The sequence below is a fragment of the Emys orbicularis genome, chromosome 8, assembly GCF_028017835.1.
Source record: "Emys orbicularis isolate rEmyOrb1 chromosome 8, rEmyOrb1.hap1, whole genome shotgun sequence".
Classification (NCBI taxonomy): domain Eukaryota; kingdom Metazoa; phylum Chordata; order Testudines; family Emydidae; genus Emys; species Emys orbicularis.
The window spans coordinates 98,101,596-98,122,016 of record NC_088690.1 but is presented as its reverse complement, the minus strand read 5'-3'; the positions used below and the strand labels follow the sequence as shown (position 1 = coordinate 98,122,016).

The window sequence follows — 20,421 nt, the reverse complement described above, 5'->3', positions numbered from 1 at the left end:
TTTGCAATGCACACATGCATTAACTGCACACATACATTACTTGAATATGTGGTCCTTAAAGTTTTTGAGGTTGACTTTCAGAAGCAGTATGGATGCAGTTTGAGCCTTCGCTGTTGACTGTATGAACAGCAAAAAATACATACTGAACACAAGATATAGACCAAGCTCATGTAAAACAAGACCTTCAAGGTCTTCACATATGTGCAACTAAAACAGAAACCCAACCCTAAAAGTAATAGATCTGTTAGTTCTGCAGGCTGAAGAGGAAGAGAGAGGAAAATTTTGTTTTTAAGTACTTGGGAGGCAGTTAGATACTATAGTGAAAAGAGGTCATAAGTGTCTCCGTAGAGAAAAGGAAGAAAAATGTCTCAGATGGCTTCAAGGATATTAGCATTATTATGCATGAAGGGTAGTCAAGGAAGATATTAAGAAAAGAATTGCCATTTGCAGTGTTACTGTCATTTAATTATGATTTTAAAAAAAATCTCTCTCTCTCTCCAAATGTAGGAAAGTGGTTCAGTCCCAAGAAATCTTTCTAAATCTGAGAGTCTATTTGTTATGCAAGTGTGTGTGTGTGTGTGTGTGTGTGTGTGGTGTTGTTGTTGTTTCAGTGATGTGCAATAGAAAGAGTGAAGTAGCTAGATGATAGCTAATACACTCTTCTTTGGACATGCCTAACCCAGTATTGCCAGCTTTTATTATCAAAGAATGTTTGCAAACTCTACATAATACAAGTCACATACTGTATATATGAAAAGCTGTATGCCTATTTATACTGTGTGTGTGTGTGTATTAATCCAAAACAGAGTGTACAGTTACAAATCTCACCACTGGATTCCCTCTTATCCACAGCATGACTGACTGATAAACAGTTTATTTTGCATAACTCAGCTGAGCACCAGTTTTCTTAGCAAAGCCACAGATGGTAATGGAGATTTTGACTGAATGTCTCCTACCATTTCCTCTTTTTATGAAAACAAATGCAATTTGGTCTTGTCACAATTAGCATGACCTGATAGCTTTTAAATTAGTGCTGAGGAAGTGGAAAGGTACAACAGTAAATACATATGGATGCGCTGTAGCAGTCTGGAACCTGAAATGTAGAAATATGACTTAGCATACAAACTTATCATAACTGGCACGTTGATTAAAATCTACCAATGGGATTACTTTGGCTACCTCTGAGGTGAAATGTGTCAAGTGTTTAACAGTGCACTGCATTTCTTTACAACAGTTTAAGACAAGAAGAGATTGCCATATGCACCTGAAAGTGCAGGGGTAATTTAGGTAGGCAGAATGTAACTAACCCAATTGGATTTTGACCAGGACACCATGATTGTGTAATTTTCTGTGTTATGGGGGAGTCCGATTTATTTGTCCTTTTTCTTCAGCCCTATTAAAATGTAAATGATTCTGTTCAGTTGCAGAATGAGGAAGAGCCTGGAGAGACTGAACATACTGTGAACGATGCCCCTCCACCTTACAGCAGCATTTCTGGGGAGAATGCAGGTAAACTGAACAGCAGGGAAATAAATGTTGTTTTTTTCTTGGTTTTCTTTCCCATCCCTTTAGTTGTTTCTTTTTCTATAATATGCTCACTGCTGTTTGACATTGCAGCATCTATTAAGACTGGGAAGGATGGGACCTGATCCAAAGAGATTGTGGTTATTTGTGGTTTGAAAGAAAACATGCCTTGGTGGCAATCAACTGATGTCATCTCCATAAAATGGTGCTCAAGTTACTTTCTACAGCGCTCTTAGCATACAGAAGAAGGTGAAAATGGTAGTGCAGTGAGGATTTGTGGTCTGTAATGATCTGGTATTTGAGTAATATCTTGCTTCTTCCAGTGATCTTTAACGGTATCTTTACTGGTGTCTTTTACTTTACTGTCCTTTTTCAGGGCTTCTTTCTTGGTCATTATGCTGAATTTTTGTCTTGTGAAGTATATACAAATGCTTTTATGATACTGTAGATTAACAATGCTTGAATGCATTACAATGTTTTAAATACCCGTCATCTGCAACTATAGAAAAAAAAATGTGGCTGGAGCTGAAAGCTTGGAAGAGAGCTCAACTCAGATATAACATGGCAGTCTTCTTACTCTCTGCTAATTAGAGCAGAAATCCAGTAGAAATAGACCCGTTAAGAGGCTATGCTTATATTTTTTTCAGTAACTTAGCCAGTATGTGTTCTGTGGCATCAGAACACATAGCTGATAAAGCAAACATCAGTTTAAAATGAAGATATCAGAAAAGTTAGAAAAAATGCCTTTGTTCAGACCCATTTGATAAAATGTTGCCCCAAAACATGAACCTTGCACTTTTGTTCTAACAAATTCAATCTTTTGGTGCCTACTCCAGGGAGTAGTTTCCACAGACAGAGATTTGCCTCTGAGGGTATGTCTACACTACCCACCGGATCGGTGGGCAGCGATCGATCCAGCGGGGGTCGATTTATCGCGTCTAGTCTAGACACGATAAATCGATCCCAAGGCGCTCTCCCGTCGACTCCTGTACTCCACCGACACGAGAGGCGCAGGCAGAGTCGACGGGGGAGCGGCAGCAGTCGACTCACCGCAGTGAAGACACCGCGATGAGTAGGTCTAAGTACGTCGACTTCAGCTTCGTTATTCACATAGCTGAAGTTGCGTAACTTAGATCGATTTTCCCCCTCCGCTGCTCCACAGTGTAGACCAGGCCTGAGAACACCCTTCCTCCAGTCCTTGAGTTCACATCTAAGGACTTGGTAAAAGCCAGTTGATGTCTGCTGTCACACCTGGGTATAGGTGTAAAGGCAGTATTTAAGGTAGCCAAGTCCCAAACCAAGAAGACCGAGAGTGGACATAAGTTTTCAAGTACATAAAAGGTTGTTATAAGGAGGAGGGAGAAAAATTGTTCTCCTTAACCGCTGAGGATAGGACAAGAAGCAATGGGCTTAAATTGCAGCCAGGGCGGTTTAGGTTGGACATTAGGAAAAGTTTCTTAACTTTCAGGGTAGTTAAGCACCCTGAAATAAATTGACTAGGGAGGTTGTGAAATCTCCACCATTGGAGATTTTAAAGAACAGATTAAACAAACACCAGTCAGGGATGGTGTAGATAATACTTAGTCCTGCCATGAGTGCAGGAGACTGGATTAGATGACCTCTCAAGGTCCCTTTCAGTCCTATGATTTCTAACTTTCTAGATTGTAATCAGCACCTTGAATTGGCACCTGTAAATAGATGTGTATGCAACACAGATGTAATATGCATGCACCAAAACTACATATTCTGCACTATGTGAAGGTTTGGAGTGGCATTCATTATATCATTTTCATTATAGAGATAATTATGATCATGGACATGATAATCTCTTGGTAAAAAGGGGAATGGAGACTGGTTAAACCTTCTAAGGAGAGTGCCCATGAGGAAGCTACCTTTTCTGCATGATCATACCTGAGTTAAAAGCCAATAATACTTTTCAGAGGAGCTATCACATTCATGCTGGTCATAATCTAGATCCTGATTTTCCCCCCCACCCACATTTTCTTAATAAAAAGTCAGAATCACATTTGAGAATCAGGCACCTCAGATGCATAAAGGTAGCATATGGAAACCAAGGTGGGAGGGGGGAAAAAGGAGAAGATTAAAGATATCCCCATCATTGTGGTAACCTCCCCTCCCTGTCCCAATTTATACTGCTCAAAGGAGTAAATAGACATTCGAAAGGAAACTGGGGTCTTTTTCAGACAAACTGGCCACCTTTGGCTGAATACCTTATGGGGATTCTTCTTTTACTCATCAAAACCATTTGAAATTTGAAAATATATCTTTCTCTGTCTCTTACTGAAATCAGAGGAGGCACAGCATGTGTTCCTGTCTCTGTTGCTCTAGATTGGGAGGTGCCTTTGTGCACCCTCGATAAAGTGGTCTTGTTCATACTCTGTATCTGCTGTGGAGCTCTTATGTTTCAGTCCTTAAAAAGCTCAAGAACCTCTGTATGTGGTATCATAGTGTGCATATGTTTCTAACAAGGTTTCAACTTTTCTTGCCTTTCCTTGTCTAGGTCAAGATGACTGTCATACTAATTTATTTAGGGTGAATTCCCTTCCCCTTCTGAAAGTCTGTTAGTATCCTACTGTAGGTCTCAAATTTGCTTTAATATTTTCTTTATTATGGCATTATAGTTCAATACATGTGAGTTTAAATTACAGTCTTTCACCAAAGAATACATGGTAATTTTAAAATCATGATCTTCTTCATACTTTGTTTTCTTTGCTGGTTATAGAGCTGCTTATATCAGGCGTCAGAGGCATATTACATCCTACAATTCATGTAAACTCTCTCTTTGCAGAATATTTTGACTACAAAGATGAATCAGGGTTTCCCAAGCCCCCTTCTTACAATGTGGCCACAACATTGCCTAGTTACGATGAAGCGGAGCGAAGTAAGGCTGAAGCTACCATTCCCTTGGTTCCTGGAAGAGTAAGTTCACTTTGTGTGCTGAATGTCCCTAAAGGTCCATTTGTAGAATTTATATAACTGAATTAACCTAAATACTTTGTTAATCAAAATCTTGATTTATTTTTTCTCATTGTTTTTTTTTTTTTTCAGTGTTCTACAATATTTTTTTGAAAAACATTTTGTCTGGTCCACTGGCATGATGTAAGACATGTCAATAATACTAGTGCAGGGGTCGGCAACCTTTCAAAAGTGATGTGCTGAGTCTTCATTTATTCACTCTAATTTAAGGTTTTGCGTGCCGGTAATACATTGTAACGTTTTTAGAAGGTCTCTTTCTATAAGTCTATAATATGTATGTAAAGTAAATAAGGTTTTAAAAATGTTTAAGAGGCTTCATTTAAAATTAAATTAAAATGCAGAGCTCCCCGGACTGGCGGCCAGGACCCAGGCAGCGTGAGTGCCACTGAAAATCAGCTTGTGTGCCGCCTTCGGCACACGTGCCATAGGTTGCCTACCCCTGCACTAGTGCACGCAGTACTGATTAATTTGGCAAGCTGATATAGGCTACATGTGTAGCTTCGCTGTTTATCTTACGACTTACTAATTTGTACTTCCAAAGTACCTCCCATCAGAAGATCTGTCAGCACCCAATTTTTGAGTGAGTTCCTGTAGTTCAAATTCATTGTTATGAAACGGGAGTTGGCAAAGCTTCAGAGGTCAAGGCTCACTTCATACCTTTGTCTGGTAGACCATATCCTACCCACTCATCAAAGAAGAACAAAACTTGAAAAGTAGGCGGTCATATTTTGATTTCTTTCCTACCTTGTTAGATAACTTGGCTTTCCTCGTCACTCCTACTGGCTTTTCTGGTCTGTGAATAATAAAATCCATTGTCTCTGACGAGAGATTTTCCTTTTCTCTTCCTCCATTGCTGTCTGCCCTCCTCCCTCATGCTCCTTGATCGCAGCTAGCATTTGGTAGTAGTGCTACCAGCATCTGCTGTCTAATGCTAGTAGCTCTTCTCCCATAAGAGCCTGAGTCCCACTGAGACCACATATGATGTTGTCCCAGTGAGGGAAAATGTTAGAGAAAGACAGGGAGATAAATTGTGTGGTTGGTATTGGGAGTATCCTTATTTGTTTTCGGGGGGGCTACCTAAAAGAGGGAATCTCACCTGACAAGTCAGTATTTCATGTCTTATATTATCTTTAGCAATTGTTCAGGTACAAAGGGGAGAAGTCTTAGATGCAGAAATGTTGTTGTTGTCCTTAAGGAGTTTTTTCTTGAATGAAAAGATATTCTGTACCCTTGCAATGTGAGCTTTGTGATCTCTGCAAGTTGATAGTCCTTTCCCATAAAATCTTGTGTAAGCTCATAACCTCAGGCTTGCTGTATGACTTTGATTGCATTAAACCTGACCTCCCTCCATTCCCTTTTCTCTCTTCACTTTTAGGAGGATGACTTTGTGGCACGGGATGATTTTGATGATACTGACCAGCTGAGGATAGGAAATGATGGCATCTTCATGCTAACATTCTTCAGTAAGTACCCAATAGAACCTTGAACTTTTCCTCAGTCAAGACAAGAAGAAGTTAACCTTTTCATGTACGTGACGTAGAGCTGGAAAAACTAGATATGCCAGTATGAAATTCTGGGAAGGAAAAAATTTCCCTTCCTCCTCTAGAAATTATCTACCATTCAGGCAGGTGTCAAACTCTCCAAGTTAGTCTAGGGTTTCATTACAAACAAACCCCATCCCCTTCTTTTTCTTCTTTTTTTCATTAAAGCGCATCCCCCAATATCTGTTTCTGTTGCTCCCTATAAACCTCATTAATAACATGTTGTGAAGAGCTGTTCACCTCCACAAGGAAGTGACAAGAATGTGGAGATGCACCTCTTCATTCACTACTAAACCAACTCTTGCCTTATATATCTCCCATAATGCAAACCAAAATTTCTAGCTGTAGGGTAATAGCAGTAGAGACTCCTGCCACTCCATAATGTACCACTAGAGCGTGCTCAAGTATGGTGAATGCTGTCTCGTCCTACCCCCCCCCTTCAAAAAAGAGGCTGCATAAACTGAACGGATGATCAGGAGTTCCAAGGCTGTTCATTCACATAGTATGCTGCTGACCATGCCATTGAGAAATCCTAAAACATCTCTGCTCTTTATGAAAACTAGTTATTTATTTGGTTCAGTCAAACTTCTGGAACTATATATATTTTTTATTTTGGGGGGGCAAACCCATACTCTGTTTGAACTCTTAAAAATTGAGTTTAGTTGGTAATGGATTAATATTAAAAGTGAAGTGGCTCTCAGTATTTTAGGAAAGGGCTAGTAGCAGTTGTCTCCGCGTTTGTATGTGAAGAGCATGAAAGCACTGGAAATATAGTGTAGCTAAATTGTCATGAGGCATTTTCTCTTAGTCGGAGTTAAAAGGGGGGATGTAGGGTTTCGCAGCTCAGAATGCACAGAGGGTCAGATATTAAATCTAAGTTTGTCTGCTGTTCATAAAGATTAGTGGGCAAACCCTGGTTGAAGCCAACACTCATTTCACTTGCAACAACTTGTGTGAAGTTTAAATTGCCTCCGAACAAGAGTGGGCAGGTCAAAAGTCAGTATGTGGAAGTGGGGCTGTTCCAGTGACCCACATACATGTGACTGCGGTGAAACACAAACAATGGAACATCTGTTCGTCTGCTGGCTCCTCGAGGAACCGTGTACTGTGGAAGATCTCGGCAGGGCTACACATGTGCCCAACACTGGAAAAAACTGTGATGTGTGGTGGACAGACACGAGAAGAAGACAGCCTAAAAATATGAAGAGGCTCTTAATAGATGCATAGATTCCAAGGCCAGAGCGGACCACTGTGAGCAGCTAGTCTCCTCTATAGCACATGCCATACAACTTCTCCAAAATAATTCCTAGAACAGATCTTTTAGAAAAACATCCAATATTGATTTTAAAATTCAGTGATTGAGAATCCAATTGTAAATTGTTCCAATAATTACTTAATCTCTGTGTTAAATTTTTACGCCTTATTTCTAGTCTGAATTTGTCTAGCTTCAGCTTCCAGCCATTTTGACCTATTGCTTTCCCTTTGCTTTCTCAGTGGCTTTCCTCTTCAACTGGATTGGATTTTTCTTGTCCTTCTGTCTGACCACTTCAGCTGCAGGACGATATGGGGCCATTTCGGGGTTTGGTCTGTCTCTCATTAAGTGGATCCTGATTGTCAGGGTAAGTTAGTGCAAAAAAACAAAAACAAAAAGGCAGCCCAGACAAACATAAGGCCTCTGTGTATTTGCTACATTGCTTAATAAGTGGCTCATCTCAGTTCACAATTAAATAGCTTTTTTGCCTGGCAAAACTTGCACCTGCAAAAGCCTGGGTTATTGGGCTTTGTACTGTCCACTAAGCAGGGTTTTTTGGAAGGGGAAGAATCCTGTCCTTTCCCACCCCATGGGCAGGGGTACAGTGCATCTGTGGCTAGTGCCCCAACCCACATGAGTAGCTGCTGCCACTCCACACCCACTAGTGGCACCACTCAGTCTGACATTTCAGCTTCCACAAAGACCTCTGCTCTCTGACTTGTTCAGGGCGGTGTGGAGTGGACCCCCACAGCATACAGGGGATATAAGGCCTCTCTGCATGGCTGCTCCCCTCAGGCAACTCACAGTAGGGCTAATGTAAAAAGCAACAGAGAGTCCTGTGGCACCTTTAAGACTAACAGATGTATTGGAGCATAAGCTTTCGTGGGTGAATGCCCACTTCTTCGGATGCATGTAATGGAAATTTTCAGAGGCAGGTATAAATATGCTGGCAAGAATCAGTCTGGAGATAATGAGGTTAGTTCAATCAGGGAGGGTGAGGTCCTCTGCTAGCAGTTGAGGTGTGAACACCAAGGGAGGAGAAACTGCTTTTGTAGTTGGCTAGCCATTCACAGTCTTTGTTTAATCCTGATCTGATGGTGTCAAATTTGCAAATGAACTGAAGCTCAGCAGTTTCTCTTTGGAGTCTGGTCCTGAAGTTTTTTTGCTGTAAGATGGCTACCTTTACATCTGCTATTGTGTGGCCAGGGAGGTTGAAGTGTTCTCCTACAGGTTTTTGTATATTGCCATTCCTGATATCTGACTTGTGTCCATTTATCCTCTTACGTAGTGATTCTCCAGTTTGGCCAATGTACATAGCAGAGGGGCATTGCTGGCACATGATGGCATATATAACACTGGTGGACGTGCAGGTGAAAGAACCGGTGATGTTGTAGCTGATCTGGTTAGGTCCTGTGATGGTGTTGCTGGTGTAGATATGTGGGCAGAGTTGGCATCGAGGTTTGTTGCATGGATTGGTTCCTGAGTTGGAGTTGTTATGGTGTGGTGTGTGGTTGCTGGTGAGAATATGCTTAAGGTTGGCAGGTTGTCTGTGGGCGAGGACTGGCCTGCCTCCCAAGGTCTGTGAAAGCGAGGGATCGTTGTCCAGGATGGGTTGTAGATCACTGATGATGCGTTGGAGAGGTTTAAGCTGAGGACTGTAGGTGATGGCCAGTGGAGTTCTGTTGGTTTCTTTCTTGGGCTTGTCTTGTAGCAGGAGGCTTCTGGGTACACGTCTGGCTCTGTTGATTTGTTTCCTTATTTCCTTGTGTGGGTATCGTAGTTTTGAGAATGCTTGGTGAAGATCTTGTAGGTGTTGGCCTCTGTCTGAGGGGTTGGAGCAGATACGGTTGTACCTCAGTGCTTGGCTGTAGATGATGGATCGTGTGGTGTGTCCGGGGTGGAAGCTGGAGGCATGAAGGTAGGCATAGCGGTCAGTGGGTTTTCGGTATAGGGTGGTGGTAACGTGACCATCACTTACTTGTACTGTGGTGTCTAGGAAGTGGACCTCCCGTGTAGATTGGTCCAGGCTGAGGTTGATGGTGGGGTGGAAGCTGTTGAAATCGTGGTGGAATTCTTCCAGAGTCTCCTTCCCATGGGTCCAGATGATGAAGATGTCATCAATGTAGCATAGGTAGAGAAGGGGCGTGAGTGGACGAGAGCTGAGGAAGCGTTGTTCCAGGTCAGCCATAAAAATGTTGGCATATTGTGGGGCCATGCGGGTGCCCATGGCTAATGTGAGGCATAGAGGGCTTTGGGCTGACTCTTCATGCCAAGAGTGAAATTTGCCCTAAATCCTTCAGAAGTTCCTTTTTGAAGACTAGCCTGTTTGTTTCCTTGACCATCACAAAAGTTCCTTGGGGACTGTTTTGATTCAGGTGTGATTTTTAAATAACCCTTTCTGCTTGCTTTATTCTCATCTGAAACAGTAAACTTGCCTGCTGTGGCACATCTAGCAGTGTGCTTTGGGAGTGGGGGCTGTGATAGACTATCTAGAGGTTGAAGAGAGCTGGTAACGTGACACTGCTCTGGGATGGTAGGATGGTCCTTGTTATTGTAATAAATAAGAATAATGTGCCAGAGGAGTGCTGCATTTTTATAAGTGTCTCTTTCTTATTAAGTAAAGCAGCTTGTGTAATATGTAGCTGTATGTTAAGCAATATTTGTTTAAAAGAGATACCACCTACCCCAGATGTTTTATTCTTGAAGTAAAAAAAAATCCTCTACGTGAAAATAAAGCAGGTCAAGAAAGCAAAGGCTTTTAATGGGGAAAGGAATGAAAAATTATAAAGCTCTATCTTTGTGAAAACGTCAAAGCAATTTCTGTCCAAGCAAACATGTCATGTGTGCAGCCTGTGACTAGAAAAATTGCAGGCAGATGTGCAAGGGAAACCAATAAAAAAATTTAAAAAATGGCTCTGAAGACCAAAAGCAAAGAGATTCAGAGTTAAGGTCTTTATCCTTAATCATTTTGTGCCAGGACTCAGATCCTGCAAATATGACATCTAGTGAGATAACTGTCTCCATTGTACAGTGCTTAGGTACTACAGGTGTCTCATACAGAAGACCTAAGTGCCATTTCCTGAGATAATAAGAAAATGAAGTGAGAGAGAGTGGCAGCCTTAACTGTGAATTTGATTTCAACCTTAGTATCTAGTTTTTCTAACTTATCCTTCTTCTGATTTAAACTTTAAAAAAAAATGAAAAATCAAGTTAATAATCTACCACTGACAACATAATGAAATTGGATTCTATAATTATATCAGCACCAAGGGCACTTTTCATTTAATAGGAAGCAGTTTTCCCAGTAACAGATTTTCAAGTTTGAGGATTCCTCATACCTACAAGAGCTTAAATTGCCTAGGGAGGTTGTGGAATCTCCATCTCTGGAGATATTTAAGAGTAGGTTAGATAAATGTCTATCAGGGATGGTCTAGACAGTATTTGGTCCTGCCATGCGGGCAGGGGACTGGGCTCGATGACCTCTCGAGGTCCCTTCCAGTCCTAGAATCTATGAATCTTAACTTCAGCATCACTGCTGTTTTGTTACATCATCCAACCTTGAAGTGTAGTTAGCAGGGGTTACTACTGCAAGCCTGGCCTTTCGCTTCCAAAATTGGCAGAGGCTGTTAGGCAGCCGGTGGGTGAGGGAGAATGGGAAGAGCTGTCATTCAGCAGTGTCTCCCTACTAGCTGATCTCAGGAGAGGTATTAGTGAGTGTTGAACTGTCTTGTATACATCTTCTTGGTCAAAGTGGAGCAGTTTTTAATAATTGGGATTTGTAACTTGTGCTTCTCTTACAGTAAGGCTATGTCTACGCTTATGGCGGTGTGTCGAGTACATATACCGCATGCCTCCCTAGCACAGGTATAAAGTTAGAGTGTAGATGGTGAGGCACTGCTTAGGCAAGAAGAGTAAAGATGCACCAGAACCTTAAGGTATATACCTTGTATGGCCCTCTACGCTCCCAAGAAATGCCTCCTCGTCTACACTGCTATTTTAAGCAGTGTAGTATCCCACTGCCAGAGCCTTTCACTGTCCAGTGTGACTACACACTACAGTGTGGATGCAGCCTGCTTTTCACTGTGGCTTGTGGATACACACATTCGACATGCTGCCTCCAGTGTAGACAAGGCCATAGAGGGCACAGTCTGGCTACCACTGACATCAGTGGGAGCAGGATTGGGCCCAGAAAGTATCAAGTGTTATTATTTCTGTCTCTTTTTTAGTTCTCAACCTATTTCCCTGGTTACTTTGATGGTCAGTACTGGCTCTGGTGGGTTTTCCTTGTATTAGGTAAGTCCTTATAACATTTGAAGTTATGCAAAAAGTGACTTTTAGAGACAAGTGTTGTTGTATTTGTTACCAGATGTTTAAAGGTGTATGACCAAAATATTATCTTTTTAAAATGATTTTATTCTGGTAGTGAATGTCTTCTAGATGTGTGTGTGTTTATTTAAATTCCTCTACTGTCATCAAAAAATTAAGGAGCAAAAGTATACACATCCTCTCACCAAAAAAGAGTAAGAAAATCAGAGAGCAGCACTTCCTCACACTGACAGTAGCTGCTAGGAGTTGAATCACTGGACTATGGCATTCAAGTGATTAAAATGCAAGTAGACTGATTTGTTCTAAATCCTATACTGAGTCTCAGACACTCTTGGGACCATCATGAGGACTGGTAGGCCCTTTGAGAAATTAATTATCTAAAAATATGTGGATCAACTTTGCTGCACCAAAACACCAGTTACATGGGTACCAAGTGATACTTAAGTTTGTAGTATCAATCTGTAATGCATGTCACTGTTCCAAATATGCCTCCTGGAGTTGTAGCCAGCTGATTCTGTTCTTTGACTCTGTGGCTAATATTTAGCTGTAAATCTACCTATGTGGAAGAATAAAAGTGATAGTACAGTGAAACTGGTACAAAAGACCACCTTTCTAAGCCTGAAAAGACCACTCCAAAGTCTCCCCAGACATACTCAGTACAATTCTGCTGCATCTTTTTGCAGTTGATTTTTGTTGGTTCCTAGAGTGTTGCCTACGACACATTTTTACCTAATTGAAGAATCTTGGCATGTTTTGAGTTGCTTGTACTAGGTAAAGGAATTCTGCCATCAAGCGGCGATTTAATTTGTTGCACACAAAGGAGGTAAAAGAATATTATTTAGTACTTAGCATTTTCCATCTGATGCTCTCAAAAACTGGAAGAAGTATTGATGAACTAAACCTCCTGCAGTGAAAGGAGAAAAAATAATTGTAATAACATCAGAAGTGTGTAGTGTGGAACCAGAAACCTTAGTGTTGTTTGTCATGTTGGGAAAATGAGTAATATTTTTAATATATATTTTTCCCCTTTAATCTTCTACTGAAATCTACCTCAAAAGTAATTCAATTCAGAAACTTACTGGGTCTGTTCTTTCAATGGTGCATAAGGTAAATAAGATAAATCTCTTGTATCACAGTTTTCAACTTTCCATTTCAAAGACTTTGTTCTGGAGCTTGATCCTGCAAACTCCCTACTCAAGTGAGGGAACCCATCAAAAGTGGTGTATTTGGGGACTGGGGCTTCTAATTTCTAATTTGTAATATTTTAATAAAATGCCTTTATTTTCTATAAGGTTAAGTATAGAAAAAAGTATCACAACCAAATATATATTAGTAATAATCATCTCTTTTCAATAACACTCTTAATCTAGAAATCTCAAATCATATGTATAAGAGATATATAATCTACATATAAACACACAAAATAAGCAGCAACATGACAGACACTAAGGTTTCTGGTTCCACACTACACACTTCTGATGTTACTACAATTATTTTTTCTACTTTCACTGCAGGAGGCTTAGTTCATCAATACTTACACAGTGTTTGAGAGCATCAGATGGAAAGTGCAACCTAAGTACTAAATAATACTCTACCTCCTTTATGTGCAACAAATTAAGTCACCACTAGACGGCAGAATTCCCTTACTTAGTACAGGGGTTCTCAAACTTCATTGCACCGTGACCCCCTTCTGACAACAAAAATTACTTCATGACCCCAGGAGAGGGGACTGAAGACTGAGCCCGCCCAAGCCCCACTGCCTGGAGGGCGGGGACACACAGACAAGACATAGCCTGAGCCGCACTGCTCCGGGTGGAGGGGCCAAAGCTGAAGCTCAAGGGCTTCAGCCCCTAGTCAGGGGGCCTGCAGCCTGAGCCGTGCTGTCCAGGGCTGAAGCCCTCAGGCTTTGGCTTCGGCCCTGGGCAGTGGGGCTTGAGCTTCAGCTCCTGGCCCCAGCAAGTTTAAGTCAGCCCTGGTGACCCCATTTAAAGGGGGTCGTGACCCACTTTGGGGTCCCGACTCACAGTTTGAGAATTGCTAACCTAGTACAAGCAACTCAGAACATACCAAGATTCTTAAATTAGGTAAAATGTGTCATAGGAAACACTCCAGAACCAGCAAAAATCAACTGTAAAAAGATTGCAGCAGAATTGTACTGAATATGTCATAGAAAATGATACCGGATCTTTAGTGACATAATCATAAATTTCCAAGAAACATGACTAAATTTCATAAAACTATTCCTCATTTATTTGAGTTACTGCCTTTTCTAGATTGGCTTGATCACTAAAGCATTCATCCTGATCAGCAATTTAGATTTCTTTAGCTGACTTCCAGATTTGTAGAACTAACTTCTTGGTAATTAGGTTTACCCTTAAAATAAACTTTCTTGTTGTTCATTAATATGGAAATCCAAAGCTTTAATATCGTAGTCCAGAAACAAGTCTATATTCAGTTAAATGCCACAAGTGCTAAGAATCAGAGGCCTTCTCTGTAAGACATTCTGAGATGTCTTACTGTCCTTTCCTAAGTAGAGAAGAAAACATTGGAAATTATATAGATTTTGTTTCTTAAGTGAACAAATGTGGTTTTTTTCCCCCTTAGGCTTTCTGCTGTTTCTCAGAGGATTTATCAATTATGCAAAGGTTCGGAAGATGCCTGATACATTTTCCACTCTCCCCAGGACCAGAGTTCTCTTTATTTACTAAAGGTAAATCTTATACACTTTTGAGGGATTTTTTTGCTGTTTTTTGTTTTTGTTTTACTTTACTGGGCAATTTCTTTAGGCTGGGTCTGCTCTGCTATAATTTCACAGGCCAAAGCCAGTGGCTGATATTTTATTTCCTGGGCTGCCAGCTACTGTACTTACTTCTTAGTCCAGCTTTCCTATGACAACACAGCAGGAGTTTAATTATCAAGTATCTGTTCCAGAATTTGATGAAGGGAATTTTAGATGCCTTAGATTCCAAGATTTGAAATACCAGAACAGATCCCTATTGCTTGGTACACTTGTGCACCCTGAAGGATGTGATTTTAAGAACTAGTAATGCGCTTGAAACATGTGGCATACCTTCAGCATGAGTTAAGGTCACATACCAAGCCTGAGCAGAGGCATATAGCAATGTCTTTGGCTTATGGCCCAGAACCAGCACTTCATCTGAGTTTTCTGTATTACTCATTCTCTGCCAAGTTCTGGGAGAAACTCTGAAAGCCACTCCAACATGCCTTTAACTAATTGTAGTACCTGAATAATTTTAAGGTTTTTTTGTTTTTGTTTTTTTGTTTTGTTTTTTTAAACATCTAAAATTCACCCACTTTTGGGCTGCACATTAACATGTCTTGTTCTTGTCCTTTGCTGAAATCTTGGTGGGACCTTGATGGAAGCTAAAGTAGTTCAGCTTGTTTAGCGCATTTCCTTCATACAATAGATAATGGCTAGCATTAACTTTCTTTCTCTTGAGGCAGAAAAAAATCCCTGTAAGAAAGAAGTTGCTTCCCAGATGATGAGTGCAACACGATGCTCCATGAAGCTAGTTTCCCCCAGGACAGAGCTGAAGCAGTTGTAACCAGGGCAATAGTAGAAACACAAAACTTTAAATCAGGTGTCATTAAATTGTTTGGCTCTCAAAACCAAGGCTTTGTTTTCCTGTTCCTGTCTCTTCACAAGGCAGGAACCACACACATTGCAAATGGTTCTGCTTTATTAAACTGAACCTGAAAATGCTATAAAAAGAAATTGCGATGTGATGGGTTGGTTGTTTGGGTTTTCCCTTCTTAGGGTTTGTGGTAACCTCTGAACCCCTCTTAAATTCACATTGTTACTGGTTGTACAGCCATGTATTTAATACTTGAATACTAAAGCTATTTCTGGTCCCAGCAACTGGTATTCTGGTCTTCTTGCTCTTCAAGTGACTTGACTCTTCATTTTTTATAGGAGTTGCTTGGTTCCTGGTAGCATAGACCTTGAAGCCTATGTTTTGAAATGCAAGTAGTGATTTTGTGCCTACGTTTTTGGGTGCCCAACCTGAGACACATTAAAGGGGCTTGTCTTTCAAAGTGTGGGTCCTCAGCACTTTCTGAATCAGGCATCTTTAAGGTGTCTCAAGTTGGGCATCCAGAAACACTAGGCACTATGAAAATTTAGGCCTTGATGTTTCCACATGCCCTAAACTTCACTCTGTTGGACTCTTCAGATAAACCTATAATATGAAATATTGAAGAGAAGCATCTCAAAACACTTCTGGTATCACTATAGCATCCTTCCTCAAATCAGATTCCTCTTTTACTTTTTCTGGTGCCAGTGAAGGGAAGCTGCTATTTCACTACCTACCTTCTCACAATTTAAAAAACTTGATTATATATCTAAAAATTATTTATTATGAAAGTTAGAGGATATTAGAGGTTAACATTAAATTCATACATTTGGTTCTAGTATCTAGAACAAGCACTACATGGTGATGTTCTCATTCTCCTGATTCTTTAATGCAGAAGTTTTGAGAAGGCTTAGTCTTAACTTCATTCCATATTTGTATCTAGAAAGAAGGCGTATATTGTAAGAACATCTATATTGCCATATATTAATTGTAGCTAGTCACCAAAAGTCTGGTTTGTTTTGCTAAGAAAGGAATTGAGATACATATATACTAAAAGCAACAGAGAGTCCTGTGGCACCTTTAAGACTAACAGATGTACACTAATACATCTGTTAGTCTTAAAGGTGCCACAGGACTCTCTGTTGCTTTTTACAGATCCAGACTAACACGGCTACCCCTCTGATATATACTAAAAGGAGATTCTTTGGGATAGATGTTATGGAGGCTGAGAACAAGACCATAATTAACAGTGAAGATTAGGAATGTAAGTTAAAATTTTAATTGGCAGAACCAGATCTGAGTATTGCCTGCTCTTTACAAGGAGGGTGGGAATTTGATTCATGTGTGAGTGTTGTCTGTTGGAACTGTTCCTATGTACAGTAGCTTGTTTTCACTGTTTGTGTTTGGCTTATTTGTCTTCATAGCATAGAAAACCTAATTTAAAAAAAAAAACTATATGAAGGGGCCTAGAGTCCTTATCAGAATGGTTATGACCAGTGATTCTCAAACTTTTGTACTGGTGACCCCTTTCACATAGGAAGCCTCTGAGTGTGACCCCCCCTTATAAATTAAAAACACTTTTTATTATATTTAACACCATTATAAATGCTGGAAGCAAAGCGGGGTTGAGGTGGAGGCTGACAGCTCATGACCCCCTGAGGGGTCCGGACCCCCAGTTTGAGAACCCCTGGTTATGACCTTTTACTCCTCTTTGACTGAGACATCTCATGTATGGCAAAGCTTGTGCATGCTGTGGAGAAGAGTCAAATTTATAAAGTTACCCATAAATATTATCTAATTATACTAGCTGTGCCAGAGCGGACGACTGTTGTGTAATCAACACAGACTATTCAGTTCTGACAAGCATGTATATGCTATATATACTGAAATATGAGTTCTCTTTGACAGTCCTTTCAGATTCTTTGTCTTGTTCAAATTGAATATAATTATATGTGAGGTGTACATTTGACTACAGAGAAGACAAAAAGTTTTATTAAAGGATTTTGTGACCCTAAAATGTTGGATTTTCAGGCCTGTGTTAAACCACATATGTTTTATTTACTTAGATTTAAAACAAACTATACAAAGAGCTGTAGGTGCCCTGAAAGCCTTATAACAGCATAATAATGGTCATCCAGCAACAACAGAAATGCTATCTGGATATACACAAACCGCCAGCGAGTAAATCAAAGCAACAAAAAAGTTCTTTCTACCCTCTTCACTCTCCCCATAGCCCCAGGAATATACCCCCATCCTTCTCTAAACATGCTGATTTAAGGATGAAATAGAGGCTAATTTGTCCATAGCAATAATACCAAAGACTGACTTGTGTAAGTCAACTATTTGGACTGCATTGCATATGTCTAAAAAACATTATAGCACATATTTGATCAGTCCCCATGCAGCTGCTATAGCTGCACATATCTCACTGGGGTTTCTACATCTGCTGTGCCTCTATGGTCTGTGTAGGTGCTTTGTAGGAACAAAACACCAGCTCTTCCAGTTGCCCTTGTGTCACTTCCTTCTCCTTCTGAGAGAGCTGAAGTAGACATAATTAAAATAAGACTTTTCACTTGTTTTGTTTTTAAAATGCCCTTAAAGTCTCCGAGAATAAATAGCTGTGAAAAATGCTGACCACTGAAGAAACGAAAATATTACTTCTAATTAGCATTTGCTTGCTAGTGCACTCCACCCACATCATAACACCATTGATGAGAGCCAGACATGCTGAGCTTAATAAAGAGGGGATATTATAAATACACAATTTGTAGTAATATTGAAGGTAGGTGGTGGAAAGAATCACTACCTATGTATTGGGAACCTTGTGAAGAAGTTAGTGTTACATTTTCTCTGTTTACTTTTCCTTAAACAGATCCTTTTAGAATTAGATCATTTAAATTTGGTGATGGAATCCAGCATGTCAGAACCTTCTCCAAATATGCCTGTACTGATTGACCTTGTGAGGACACGGAATGAGGAGAGGGTAAAAGATTCCAAAGCATGGCTCAGGCTTCCAGAAGAGGCCCAAGGATCATAGCTTGCAAGTGGCTTGTGAACTTGGAGTGGGGATTTTCTGAGGATACTGCTTTTAGTTAACTTGAATTACAAGCCAGTGTGTATCACTTTTTTTTAAAAATAAATAAATAAATGAACAGAGCTTTTCTTGGTTAAAATCCCATCCGCTGTTAGTGAGTGACAGAAGTGCACAGAACACTCTGGAACCTATCACTGTTAGGACGGTGATTGTTGGTTTTAGTTTTCTGAGGGATTGGGGAGGGTGCTTTATGCAAGCCAAAAGTAGTTAACAGTAAAATGAACCTGGCTGAAAGCTTGGCATATGCTATCTAAATACTGTGTTCTAATGGGTCATGTTATCTATCACTGCTGGAAATCTTCCTGGTATATGACTGCATGCAGTTGGCAGGGCAAATCAGGATCCAAGCAGAAGATACAAACTACACTGTAGGTGTACTAGTTTCATACTTTATCCTTGGTGCAAAAACATCCCAGCCAGAGTAATCAGGATAGAGAGTTTAGGAGGTTTGGCTTCTCCAATATCCCACATGTTTGCTAGCATGTAGCCATATTAGGGGCGCAGACAAATCAAACCAAACATGGGGTCAAAGTTTGCTCTGCCATTATTCAAATACAGGTTAACTCCAATGCCTTGAGTGATGTTGTTATGGATTTACACCAGCATAACCAAGAGCAGAATCTGGCCCGTTGTCTTCCTTTTTCTGTTGCTTTATGTTCTAAAGGGGTTTGAACTCTAAAATTGTCAAATAGGCAGAAAACTACTGTGTAATTGTGCCATCGCTATAAACTTGTAACTGTGCTCAGATGCATGTCATATGTCTTCCAACATCCTGCACTCTTTGTGAACTACATCCTTCTCTTAACCAAAATAACCATCTAACTATAGTTTCAATATTCAATATCCTTCTCTGACAGATGTTTTCTGGCAAATGTCTTCCTGCGTTAATGAATTCTCCCTCAAGAAGTAACAGGACACCTGCAGGAAGTGAATCAAGACTCTGAACACAGAAGAAAAAATAATCACCTGCTTTAAAATAAATAAATAAAAGTACTGTTGAAAAAGAGAAGCATTTCTTTCTATTTGTTTCTAGGTGTAAAATTTTAATAGTTAATGCAGAATTCTGTAATTATTGAATCATTAGTGGGCTAATGTTTGAAAAAGCTATTGCAGTCAAGTCTGTGATGTACTTATAATGCCTTATATAGTATTTGTAGTATAGCATGAGCTATGCCCCTGTAGCCAGTAGGGGGCAGTCTTGCTTTATTTCATTCTCCATCTTAAAAATGATTCTGGAATCCAATATTTTAGTGTAAAATATGTATAATGCTGGCTATTTTGAAGGGGTGTTCTCAAAAGTTTAGAAGACTGTTTTGTTATGACTACATTTTTGCACATATCTATCTGCTGTTAAATCTAAAACTGTGCTGTCTCTATACCTGAAAGTAAAATCAGTGTGCACAATAGATTCTTTATGGCATAATTGGGGGGAAAGTATTATTTTGAAGATGGCACCAGTATTGGGTTTTTTTATAGTCTCTTCTAAATCTTGCAGTATATTTTACTTTCATACTGCATACTTTTTGGACTATATAGGGATTTCCGCAATATATACTGGTAGTGTAAAGCTCGAAGATCATAACGCAACTTTGTATAAAAAAATTTGACCTTGCAAAAGAGAGGTCATCATTTTGTTGTTGTTGTTGTTGTCTTTGGGACTTTTGAGATGATCCCTAACATACCTGTAATTCTTGCTTTTATAATTTGTGTTAGCAAAAACTATGATGCATTATAAGTGTAGATTTAATGTGCACTTTCGTGCTTTCTGCCAAGTGGTAATTCACTTTGGAGTTTTACTATGTTAAAACTGTAAATATAGCAGAACATTAATAAATGTCACTTATGTAGCAATTTTTGCTGTAGACAAGTGTTTAATTTAGAAAATGAACTTTATTGGGATCTGGATATCAGCTGCCAATACCATCTATTTAATGTCTTGCAAACCAGTGTGGTACAAATGGAACTTTATTTTCTGCTAGAAGAAAGTTTTCTACACATCTATTTCCTGAAATTCAAGGTCTTTCTCCCTTTATATAAACAGTTTGTCAAGTCCTTCAGGCAATGTCCAAATACTAGCTATCCTTCTGGCAGTTT

The 20,421-nt window shown here is 39.9% G+C and overlaps 1 protein-coding gene across 1 annotated transcript in view; it reads left to right on the top strand.

Moving 5' to 3' along the window:
* NDFIP1 (Nedd4 family interacting protein 1) overlaps positions 1-20,178 on the top strand; it is a 31,701-nt gene extending 11,523 nt beyond the window's left edge. The window contains exons 2-8 of the mRNA XM_065408928.1: positions 1,422-1,509; positions 4,334-4,464; positions 5,897-5,984; positions 7,557-7,681; positions 11,541-11,607; positions 14,245-14,350; positions 19,185-20,178. Coding sequence (XP_065265000.1) covers positions 1,422-1,509; positions 4,334-4,464; positions 5,897-5,984; positions 7,557-7,681; positions 11,541-11,607; positions 14,245-14,348 — 603 coding nt within the window. The 3' untranslated portion in view covers positions 14,349-14,350; positions 19,185-20,178. The remainder of the gene's footprint in view (positions 1-1,421; positions 1,510-4,333; positions 4,465-5,896; positions 5,985-7,556; positions 7,682-11,540; positions 11,608-14,244; positions 14,351-19,184) is intronic.
* Positions 20,179-20,421: the final 243 nt, after the last annotated feature.